This window comes from Gavialis gangeticus, unplaced genomic scaffold (assembly GCF_001723915.1).
Source record: "Gavialis gangeticus isolate Ggan-Ray unplaced genomic scaffold, GavGan_comp1, whole genome shotgun sequence".
Lineage (NCBI taxonomy): Eukaryota > Metazoa > Chordata > Crocodylia > Gavialidae > Gavialis > Gavialis gangeticus.
In genome coordinates, this window is record NW_017729034.1 from 57,386,774 (window position 1) to 57,399,484 (window position 12,711).

The 12,711-nt window shown below is 42.8% G+C and overlaps 1 protein-coding gene across 1 annotated transcript in view; it reads right to left on the reverse strand.

The window, feature by feature from the left end:
• The window catches only part of PGBD5 (piggyBac transposable element derived 5), a 148,905-nt gene that overhangs the window by 13,614 nt on the left and 122,580 nt on the right, over window positions 1-12,711 (reverse strand). Inside the window, exons 4-5 of the mRNA XM_019527606.1 lie at window positions 8,492-8,672; window positions 2,242-2,439 (exon numbers count right to left, since the gene is read on the reverse strand). Of these exons, the coding sequence (XP_019383151.1) occupies window positions 2,242-2,439; window positions 8,492-8,672 (379 nt within the window). The remainder of the gene's footprint in view (window positions 1-2,241; window positions 2,440-8,491; window positions 8,673-12,711) is intronic.

The window sequence follows — 12,711 nt, forward strand, 5'->3', positions numbered from 1 at the left end:
GGGGAACCTCACCCCAACCCTGGTAGGCAAGATTGGCTGCGGGGGACCTATCATTTAACAATAAAAAGACTATTCACATTACTTTCCCCTTGGTCTGAGTTCCTGGGGTTCTGTGAGAAATCAAGTGTTTTAGGGAGTTCAATTTAACTTAATACAGTCACTCTTTCCTCCAACACTTTCTGACCACAAGCTTCTTCTGGGGAGACTGCACAAGGGGTGCCCCCAACTACCACCACCAGTGACCTTCAGGAAGGGAACACATTGTAAGGAGAAGCTAGCCAGAGACTTCAGAAAAAGCAGCAGCGTCAGCAGCTGTCAGACTGATGCTACCAAGCTTCTTTTGACAGTGGGCTTGGGGCATTCTCCATGCGTATGGTTCATTTACCCCATCCCCTCTTGTCCACTTCCAGTCTCTCCCCAGGCCCTTCATACTTCCTTCTTTTCTTCTTCCCAGACCTTATCCTCTTCCTGTAAGAGTCCCCTGAAGTTATCTTTATTTAAATAAGCCACCCTCTTAACGAAATCCTACCCCAACACATTTGAACATAGCTCCATGCCCACCCATACAACCCTATGGCACTAATGTGCCACTTTTAATTTGCTTGCTCCTCTGTTTTAGTGGCGTAGTACTTTTCCTCCACCCTTTGACTCACTAAGCTTGTACATAAAAATGCCTCAAAGAAAAATCTAGGGTTCTGAAAACATGCAAAACTCAAGCTGGGTTCCAACAGAAACTGGCCTGGTTTCCTGTGTGCAATGTGCTGCCACCCACCTTTACACTCAGAAAGAGAGAGCCACCTGTTCCCACCCTCATACCCACTTTGTTTCAGGACTGCTTTCTGTGACCACACTCCCACTTACCCCACTGACTTTTGTATTTGTTTCCTCCCTTTCCCACTCAATCCACAGGCTCAGCAATGGCTTTGCTAGGAATTTGTAACTCCACACATGAAACCTTCAGTGGAAGAGACTTCTTGGGCCAGATCCTTAAGCTGTTGAAATTGGCATCACTTCACGACTTCAGAAATGTCAATTTATGCCAGCTGACAGTTTGGTCCCCTACGCATCTCACTAAGTCTCCAACTCTCCTCAAATCTCAGCTGAAGGTGCTGAGGGTCTCTCTAGCCTGTATCTCAAAAACTGTTTTTTACAGTTTGCTACTATGGCTAAAATTATACTAACATTTGACATTTCTGTTATATAAAATGAAATTCAACTGGTTTTAGATTTGGTGGGTTCTCTATATTATGCCCAAACATGCAGATTTTTTTTTAAAGGTGGTGTTGACTGTTAAACACTGGTGACATTAGACAAAAGTGTAGCAGCTTTTTAGGGACACAAGTTATACCAGTAATCAGAAACTGGTTTAAATCTGTAACAGAACAGGAGTTCAAGTGGGCCACAAAAAATAAAAGTTTGAGAACCACCGTCTTAGACAATGGAACTAATAAGAGAAATATTAAATGGACCCACATTTATTTTTTGAATCTTTTTTTTCTTTCTTTTTTTTCATTTTCAAAAACCTATTTCTAAATACCTGAGTTGTCCTTTAAAAAATCCTTAATAGGAGTTTCAGGAGTTTAAGAAACGTTTTACTATCATCTAAAACTATTTTCAAATATTTTTTTTTAGCTGTCTTGTTTTTTCTTTTTATCAGCTGCTAAAAAGAAAAAAAAAGTTCAGTATATGTTAGGAAGCGTAATCAGACTTTCTCTTGGCAAAAACAACATTTGTAGTGAATAGGTTTTAAATCTCTCAGGAACTAATTGATAAATGCTTATAGGGCTTTAAGACTAAATATTGTGCCCAAATACACCATGCCTTGAGAAGCTACTGTTTTCAAAGATTCATACAGCAGTGATTCCATGAAACATCCTGTCCACACACCAGTAGTCATCAGGAATATAAACTTTAGCATCTAAAAAGGTAGTTTGTTCTTTTATCTGCATCAATAGGTAATCCTAGTAGCAGTAGCTTTGTTATAGCTTTTATGTGGAGAAGACTACTTGCCACCAAGTTTTTAGCCACTTCATGCAGGTTAGCTAATAACTTAGTAAACATTTTAAACTATGGGAAATATATAGGGTAGAAAGTGAAATAATAATTAATATTATGGTCTATCTGGGTTTACAGTTTCCATAATTTGTCTGGAGTTACCAGCCTACCAAGTATCCCATCTGGTTCTGTGGCCTATAATAAAAAGAAGTCCACGTACAGATGAAAATACTGCTGACTGCTTACCTTGTTGAACTGGAGAATAGGCATTAGTGAGAAAACGAAAATGCCCTTTGTTATACCAGCAGATTAGGGACATGTTTCCCTTCATCTTTATTCTGTACTGTCCTCTGGACTGGGGAGCATCTGGGTTATTCAGCATGGATGGAGGTAGGCCTGTGCAGTCACTCTTCCTGGAGCTCAGCAACCCGCAGCAATAAATCTCTGCATATGAAAGAGAAATTCCATTAGCAACTCATCCTGTGGATACACAGAAAAAAAGATGGTGGGGCTGTCTGATCTAGCTTTTCAGGAAAGGTCTTTCTCTAGTAAGCTAAGATAGCAGAAATGTAGTTTGGCTAAAATGTTTTTTTCTAACATCCAAGAACTGTTGTTGTTTTTCCTTATAAAGTCCAGTAAGTTCATGAGGCCAGTTCTCAAGATGAACACTTAATATGATGCGAAGGAGAATTCAGCCTGAACATCTGAAATCTTCCAAAGAGTAAGATCAAGTAGGATAACGCAATATCTTTCCAGAACAGAGACCTTGTTGGTTGGGTTTCTTAACAAGACTGAATAAAGGAATGGAAAAAATGCTGCAGGGAGCCTTTATGGACTAGTGACTTAATCAGTCTCTTTCATGTTTGAGATAATAAAGTGTGAGGAAGGCAGAAAAAGCCTGTGGCTTCTGAGATGCCAAGGCGCGGGTGAGTTTTCATAAATGGCTCCCATGACACCTTTTTAATTCTACAGCATCCAGCTGACAGCTTCTGGTGCCAGCAGCTGACAAGTCAGCCACCAGCAGCCGACCAGTAAAAACCCTGCTCATCCCCCTGGTCATCTCTCCACCTCCAATGTTTATTTTATGAAAAAGGGAGCAATAAGGAAATTTAACCTCTCAGTGGGCACATCTACACATTCATTAATGTGCAGTGGTTACTGCGCATTTAATTTAGTACTTGTATAATCAAGTACTAAATAAATGCTCAGTAACCTGAGGTACTGTGCAGTAGTGCCAGTGAATGCCTTTTTAGTGACAGTACTGTGCAGTAGCCTAATACTACTGTGCAGGACTGTATTAGCACTATTGGTGCTGTGATGTGCTACTGCACAGTAGTATTAGGCTACTGTGCAGTTAGTGTCTCATGTAGACATGCCCTCTAGCAATTGAACTAGTCTGGTTGGAATAACAGAGCCATTTAACTCATGTTACTGAAAACCAGACCCGACTTGCATTATGCATGTCTATGTGGTAAGAAATACCAGTGAGTTATTTCTATTAATCTGAATCAAGTAATGTAATTCTTATGCAAAGAAATTCAAGAAATCTTAAAAGGAAGTCTCCTCATGGTCTCCAAAGGTTTTATTTCAATCAACTGAAGGGAATGAGTGTGTATGCAACCATGTATACTCACAGTGAAGTACTTATTATGCCAGAGTTCTCCATTGAACTAGAAGCTTCAGGCTGCTGCATTTCAAAAGGTAAAATGAAATAGGCTTGTCAACTGAGAGCGCTGACCTAAATTTTTCAGTCGGGCTGAAATCTGTTTGTCAGAATCTAACCTGTCATCCCACAGCAAATAAGGAAGGGAAAAAAAAAAAAAAAAAATCAAACCCTCTCTCAAGGGAATGCTACAACCTCCATAAGTGATTCTGCCTCTCTACTCGGTTCTTTGGGGCAAGGGCACTCTTTGTTCTGTTCTCTTACAGCCTTCGTAAAAATGTTAAACTGATGCAAACCAATGAACTACAGGCTGGGAGACCATATATAGTTAACCTTGCAGGTACATTACAGCAGAAATTTAAATTATTCTTTCCCCAATAGCGAGAAATGGAACAGCCATTGCTCCAGTGACACGAGACTCTTCTTAAGTGTCAGAATGGTCCAATACTTCATCGGCTTATTTGAGAGAGAGGAGATTATGCTAGCTCAAGGGGTCCTGCCAATTCTGGCAGAAAAAACCCTGAGAGACAGTGGAAATTTCAATTCGGTGTTTAGCCAGTGTTCCTGAAAACTTCAACAATCTAAGATTTTAGTTGTCAATACATGCCAATGAGAGCTTCACCACTGCAGTGGGACTGGAGCTCTGAGACTACTCCAGAAGTCCTTAAGTTGGGGCCATTTTTTCTTTAGATGTTAGCAATTTAGGGCTGACAACTCACTGAAGGTGTAGAGGTGTATATATGGCCTGCCTTCTAATCACTGAAGGGCCATGCTGATTCTTCCCAGTAGAGGGCACTGGCATACCAGTACACTATAAATACAGAGCTGCTTAGAACCAAATACAGCAATGATTACTGCTGAGGTCCAAGGTAATTAAGTGCAGCCTTTCCTTGAGCTTAGATAATAAGCTTGCAAAAGACAGTAGCAGATGTTTTGCTCTTTTCACAGGATAATGGAAACCATCAGGAACCATCTTACCCATCTCTCAGGAACAAATAATGAAGCATCTATGCGATATAAACTAGGAAGTGGTGACAGTTATGACTGCCACCGATTGAATAATATCATTTGTTGCGGATGGCATGTTTAATTTGTGGGGCTTTTTGAAAAGCTGTACTTACAACATCCAGTTGCTATGGCAGTAGGTACGATAAAAATTAAGCCCATCTGGCTCAGTGGCATTTTCCATGCAATTAAACTTGGATCATAAGACATTTTATTACAGTCCAGAAGAAGAAGATGAAGTTTTACACAAAACTCAGCATAGAGCAATTCAATGGAGCCCAGTCTTCCTCCTCTTATTGTTACATTTGTGCTACAACTGGAGGTGTGACTGTTACCAAGCTAGTTCTGGTAATGGTGCTAGTGAGCACATGACCTCACGGGCTTTGACGCAGGCTAGCCATCCAAGGACATGCCCCGAGTCCCCTTGAAGGCCAGAACAGATAGGCTGTGCCAAAGCCTGTGTGACCATAACTTCATCATCATAGTTACCCAAGCTAGCTGGATTATAGGTAGCTCAGGGATACCTACAGAGATACCTCTCAATTACAATTAAGCCAGAGTCAAAAGCAACAGACCTGTTTAAGAGGGAGATAAAGAGAAACAAGCACTCCATGAATTAGTGTTTTTTATAACCATTATTACTCAACATGCAAAGAAACCAAAACGTGTCTGTTTTGGGGCCTTTTAGATCAAGGTGAGAGTAACTCTGCCACTGACAGAGACTAGATATTGGGCTCAAAGGACCAGTGGTCTGACCCATTATGGCATTCCATATGTTATTTTCTAAATGATTCAGGAGACAGTGAATCTCAACAAGTTCAGTGGGTCAGTTCAGAAAGGGAGATATCTGATGATCATCAGGAGCAAGCTTGAATCTCAACAAGGACAAGCTTTCTTGTAAGACTTCTGGAATTTCTGTCTCTGGTCTTGGTTGAAACTCCTCATAGAACAGCTTTTCTTGTGGCATTTCAAGTGCCTTACCTCTTGGCAGTTAGGGGATAAATACATTATACGGCCACTGGACACTTCAGCCCCTTACTATAGGCTTTGTTACCTGGTTTTAAGAATGGTCAGAGTTGATCTGATTTTTCTGAAGTTCTCTCAGCCCACATATTTTCAAAGACCTAATGGGTCCCTGAAAACTGAGTTTTCTGATATTTCTTATGTTCCCTTCTCCACCCCTCCACAGACACTTTGGGACAATAGTGTTAATGTTTTAGAGACCTATTATTTCAAACCTTGTTGAAGTTGTGAAGCACAAGGAAAAAGGAGGACATTCAGGCTAAAGGTGCCAGAAACAAATGTAGTTAGCAAGACTTTCTAAAGGGAGTTACCACAGTTCCTTGGGGGGACACAGTTCAACATGCCCCTGCCAAGTCAGCAAGCTAGCCAATAACACTAAAAATGTAAGAGACCAAAAAAAAAAAAACCCAACCCTCTACTCAACATAAACACCTCCACAACCTGCACTGTAAAGAGTATCCAGCTTTTTAATGATAGGTGCATCTACACGTGCAATTAATGCTACTCAATTTACTGCACAGTAAATTCAGGTGCATTAACTTGCTCCTAGGCACATGTCTACATGTGCACCTGGGCTGGGAGCAAATTGAGCCCGACAGGAGCAGCCTAGTCCAGGGCTGCTCCTGCTCTGCTCTGTCCCCCTGCAGCAGGCAGGGGGAACTCCAGGCCCTTTGGGTTGGTGCCAGCCCCGGGCTGGCAGGGGCCAGAGGGGAGCTGAGTACAGCTACCAGGGGCTTAGTTGTGGCCCCCTGCTGCCCGAGGTAACTGGGAGCAATTTGGTGCCAGTCAGTCAGGGTCTACACGTGTGCTTCAGTACATTAGTTTAAAGCTCCATTTTCTAGTACCTGTACATGTTGGTACCAGCAAACAGTGCTTTAAATTAATCTATTGCACAGTAATTGCTGTGCACATGTAGACAATGGCACTTTACTGTGTATTAGATTAGTCTAATGTGCAATACAATGCACATGTAGATGCACCCCGTAAGTAGTAAATCTACTGCCTCTCTGTCTCCTCTGCACTAATTCACTAGTGGAAGTGGTAGTGGTACAAATTGGGTAATTACTTCTGAAAGAAGCTAGAAGCTGTGCATCATAAACTTCCATGAAGCCATATAACAAGACATGAATCAAATTGAAAATTGAAGTGCTACCTTATTTGATCAGAAATACACTTACTTTTGAGTTTTTTTTAGGAAGGATTACATGAATCAGCTACCTACAAATAGCTGGTAATTCGAATTCTCCCTCCAATACAATGCCAATGAATAGTTTACTATTATAGGCAATTTGAGTTACTGAGTAATTAATTACTCTGATAGCTGGTATCCATTGCATCTTTTTACTACAACCCAAGAGAAAATCCATGCTGTGTTTTCCTCCTTCACAAGTCTGAGCTTAAAGAGCCACTTTACAAGAGTCTCATAGCTCTATATGGAAGAACATAGTAAGCCCATACATTTTACCTAAAATAGCTTGAGGAGATAGGCCAAATATTCCTAACCAGACACTTTGCATCATCGCTTTCAGAATTCTATAATAGCCATGTGGGTTACTTTTAGTACAACAGGCACTGACATCTTGCCCACATAGCCATTATAATTATGCCACTGAAAAAACCCCCTCATGATTTCTTTGAAATACCTCTATATGCTTATAAAAAGTGCTGTATGGAATTAGAGTATGCAAGATCTCGGGGCCCAATCCCGCACTGAGTACAGTGTAGACAGACTCCTGTGAAGGCCCAAGTGTAGGACTGAAGGCCCCGACTAGCTACGGTGCTGTACTAAAAGCTCTAGAGTTTTCATTTTCAGTATGATTCAAAGTAATCACTCAATTCTATTTCTGAATGCCCCACATGGATTTAGTTTACTTCAATGTAAGCTATACTGAAAGCAGAATCTGGCCCTGAATGGTGAACTGGAAGGATCTCTTGTATGGAGGAGCCCTGAAGCATTTACATACAACAAATCCTTGACACTAGCAACTCAAATTTTAGTTACTCTAGAACTCCCTGCTGCCAGGAAAATTAGGGAAAAGTTATGATACTTCAGGAGCTGATGCTAAATGTGTTAGTTGACAAGGCAGACATGTTTAATTGCTGTCAGAATGGAAGCATCCATTACTCCAACTATAGTCAATGGGATCTGTGAATACTCGGATAATCTGACTTCTATATAATGTCAAGGATTAAGAAGCATCTGGGAGAGGGCAAGCACAAGACATCCTCTATACTCCACAAGACTTGCTTGTGAACCTTTCTATTGTAGACGCAGCAAATATGTTTCTGTTCTTATAGCCACTATTGGTTCCCTAGAAAAAAAGTGCACTGTGCCAGCAAAAGCACTTCTGTGTTGGTATAAGTGTGCCTATACACTAGGGCTTTTGCCAGTATAGAAATAAAATCACCCCCTTAACTGGCATTATTACCCCAGCAAGAAAAAAAAAAAAAATCTAGCCCAGACCTGGCCTTAGTTAAATGTCCAGGCCATCTCCACACTTTTTAAAAATAGAACAGAAGATTAGACAGTGAATTTTTAAGGTAAAGAAAGAGATTGGCCCTTCCATTTCCTTTGGAAAAAAGGTTTTCACACCTCCTTCACGCATCGTGAAGAAGAGTACAAGTTCAACTTAACTCTCCACAGGTCACCTCTTGATGAACATACTAAGTTACACTCAGGATTAGCCAAGACTCTCATATATAAAGAGATAAAGCTGAAATTAAGGACGTTTTCCACTATGGCTTTCTGTAGCATATCCAGAAGTGCTTTGGCATTCAGCGCTCCATTGGTCACCTGTCACAAACCTTGTTTCTCAAATTCTTCAAAAAGGTTCAGACTGGTAATGCTAGGGCCAGTGAAGATGATGTAGTTTTTTCCTGATGCATTCTGACAAAGGCTCTTAGCCACCATACTGTGGAGCTGAGGCTTGTTCTTCAGAGCATCCAGTCCATCGGCACCACTTCCTTCTTTGAGATGGACGTAAATCTTAACAAGCAAGTAGAAACAAGAAAGAAAGGCATTATGGTTATTATGGCTCGGGAAGAAGCAAATGCAGATGTCAGTCCACCAGCTAGATTTCAGTGGAGGCAAGCTGAAAATAAAGACTGTAGATAACTATTTAAATGCCCAATACACCTGTCAAGGGAGCACTGCACTGTCTTTAAATGACTTTGGAATAGCAGCTGGTATAACAAAGGGAGAGAGAGAGATCCTTGTCTAGACTCAAGGGCTTTCTGGGGTCAGGGTTGCTACCGTGAAGCTGGAAATAAAAGCATTGTCTTGATGCAGTAAACCTCTACTCTTAGAGATGCTGCTGTATTGATTTTGCACAGGCTTACGTTTGTCAGTAAAAGGCGATGTTGGGCCTTTGTGTTCCAAAAACATGGGCCTTTACAAGAGGACCAATGAAACTGTCCATTAGCTGAATAGTATTCAGATTTATAATCTCTTCAGCTGCCATTAGAGGGTGATGTGACCACACACTCATGCCAGAACGACACATTCTTCCATATATGTCAGCTGTCCATGTCCACAGCAGTCAGTATGTTCTACCTCAACCTCAGTACTGTTCTAGCTTAGTTCTTTTGTACAGACCTCTGATTTGAAGGTAAGCCACTAAAACACAGCGAACAGGCAGTCAGGGTGCTTTGAGCTACTTTTAACAGTTAAATTGTCCTTCCTAGCTGGCTGGGACAAATCAGATTGTGTTGCTGTCATAGCAACTTAAAGCTAACCATTACCATTGTCCAGTAAATGTTTCTGCTGTACTCATAACACCTGGTGGTCATCCACAGCAGGCCACAAATACTTATGTGCAGTAGCAGGAAAGGTTTGTTCCCTGATAACAGTTAACGATAGCCTCCGTCATTGTATGGATAGGTACATACAGTACAACAGTCACCCTTGTTGATGCTCTGAGAACACATACAAAGAGGTGAAATTATCCTCTCTCTCCTACAGGCAGTTGGTCTGAAAAAAGGTTATGGCACAGTAGGTAAATAGGGAGTAGCATTCTTTGTACAGAAGACTCCAGGTTTCATTTAATTCACAATATTTGGAAGCATAACTTTTAGTGCATCTAAATGCTTAAACAAAGAAAGGACACAATTTAGCAATCCTGCTAAATATAAGCCACACACACTTCTTCTCATCTGGCCACCCTAACCTTCACCCAGAAGTCTAAGGCAATAAATGAGGTTTACAGCAGGCTTCCCATGTCAACAATCAGGGACTCTGATGGAATTACTCCTCCTTTTGGTTCAAAAGTTGAAGACTTCTCAGAAAAATGTAACCTTGCCATCTATCCTGCATTTCTGTAAAAGGGATATTAGCTCTCACTCCTTAATGGATCAAACCGGTGGGGATATGAACAGAAAGACTAGATACTTCCCAAATTCCAGGAACTGCCTAGCCAGCATCTTCTATGAGTATTACAGGGTTTGTTTGTTTTTAAAAGAATGATCTCTGTACCTGATTCTCCTTTGGCTCCTGATGTCAGCTAAAAGTAAACTACAAATAAACTACAATTTTTAGGAGGAAGCAGAATTCTGCCTCCCTGCCTTTTCTCCATTCCTTATGATTTATAACCTTCTCCTCTGTGAAGAGCTCCAGGGGTCTGATTTAAATATTCTTAAATTAAACAACATTTTCAAGAAATCAACATACGTTAGATAAAAGGCCTTTTGGGAAAAAATTTCCAGAAATGCTTGAGAGAGTGAGAAGCCCAGATCTTAAACTCAGTGGGCACATCTTCACATGCAATTAATGTGCCTGAATTTATTGCACAGTAAATTGAGGTGCATTAAACTGCTCGTGGGTGCATGTCTTTTCGTGTGCCCAGACTGGGAGCAAACTGAGCCTGACAGGAACAGCCTAGTCCAGGGTCGATCCTGCCCTGCTTTGCCCCGTGCAGCAGCCAGGAGGAGTTCCAGGCTCCCGTGGGTTGCAGCCCCAGGCTGGCAGGCACTGGGACAGCCCAGCGCTGGTAGGGGGCACAGGGGCTAGACCTGGGCTCTGGGGGGAAGCTGTCCCCACTCCAGGGGCAGCACCCAGCTGTAGGGAGCTTGAGGCCAGCCCTGAGCTACATACAGCTGAGAGGTGCCCCCAGAACTGGGACAGCTTCCCACTTCCCTCTGGAGTTTGGGGCTGGTCCCAAGCTCCACACAGCTGAAAGCTTCCCTCAGAACCATGGCAGCTGCCCCTCCCCGGCCCCCCCAGAGCTTGGGGCTTAGCCAGGCAGCAGTTGTGGCCCCCTGCTGCCTGAGCTTCCCGGGAACAATTTGCTCCTGGTTAGGGTCTCTGTGTGCACTTCAGTGCATTCGTTTACAGTGCTGTTTTTTAGTACCTGTATCTGTTAGCAATAGCAAATGGCACTGTACATTAATCTACTGTGCAGTAATTGATGCACACCTGTAGACAGTGAGGCTTTGCTGTGCATTAGATTAATCTAATGTGTAGTAAAGTGCACACATAGAAGTGTGCGGTGAGACTTAAGGTCTGAAGTCATTTAGGTGTGTTTGAAATTTTTACTCTTAGCTAAGAGCAAAGGCTGAGACTCAAAGCTACAGAGGGGTGAGGGTAAGCTGTAGAACTTATATGTTTAAACTTGAATGACATTTCCAGGTCTTGTTAGTAGCACTGGAAAGTCTCAGCACAAATCCCCAAAGCTAAGTACAGACAGTCAAAAAGTGGGAGACTGAATCGATTCATAGTTTCTAGGGTCGGAAGGGACCTGAGCAGATCATCTAGTCCGACCCCCTGCCATGGCAGGAAAGAGTACTGGGGTCAAATGACCCCAGCAAGGTGTTCATCTAACCTCCTCTTAAAAACCCCCAGGGTAGAAGCCTGCACCACTTCTCTTGGAAGTTGGTTCCAGACCCTAGCCGCCCTGACCGTGAAATAGCGCCTCCTGATGTCTAACCTAAACCTACCCTCTGCCAGCTGGTGACCGTTATTCCTGGTCACTCCTGGCGGTGCTCGGGGGAACAGGGACTCCCCCAGCGCCTGCTGATCCCCCCTGACTAGTTTATAACAGGCCACAAGATCCCCCCTCAGCCTTCTCTTCTGGAGGCTGAACAGGTTCAGGTCCCGTAGCCTCTCCTCATAGGGCCTGCCCTGCTGTCCCCTGATCATGCGAGTGGCCCTCCTCTGGACCCTCTCCATGCTGTCCACATCCCTCTTGAAGTGCGGCGCCCAGAACTGGACGCAGTACTCCAACTGCGGCCTGACCAGTGCCGCATAGAGGGGGAGGATCACCTCTTTTGACCTGCTTGAAATGCATCTGTGGATGCATGACAAGGTACAGTTGGCCTTCCTAACTTTCAATCTTTACAGGTTAGTCTACGCTGCATACATTGAACAGATAAGCAAGTGACCAGACATTCACTTTTAATTCCAGAAATGTAGCCACATGCCCACAGTGACTAGGGCTGTGCAAAATTTTGCCACCAGTTTTGTTTCGATGCTGTTTTGCCCTGTTTCAAGGTCGAAACAGCAAAATCAAAATGAAACAGATATGGTCGAAACAGCCTCGAAATGAAACAAGGCAAGTCGAAATGTTTTACTGTTTTGACATTCTGCCCATAGGCTATAATGAGGAAGGTCAAAACAGCCTATAACTTTGTCATTTCTGGACAGATTTGGATAAAACTTGCAGAAATCGTATCCCCTTCTGAGGGCATAAAGTGTGTCAAGTTTCAAGAAGATAGGTGCAGGGGGTTTGGAGAAACTGCACCCCAATATCTTGAGAGCCAGACTTGTGTCATGTGTATGTGTTAAGCCACAGCAGGGTCAAAACTGCAGGCATGCTAGCCCCTGTTGAGGGCACAAAGTCTTCCAAGTTTCAAGGAGGTAAGTACAGGAGTTTGGGGGAAGTACCCCTCAAGCTGTGGACAAACAAAACTCGTGACATGGGTGACACTGCGTGTATTAAGGTGCAGCAGGATGAAAGCTGCAGGCCTGCCAGCCCCTGCTGAAGCCATGATGCCTACCAGCTGTCGAGGAGATCAGTGCAGGGGGGTTCTGG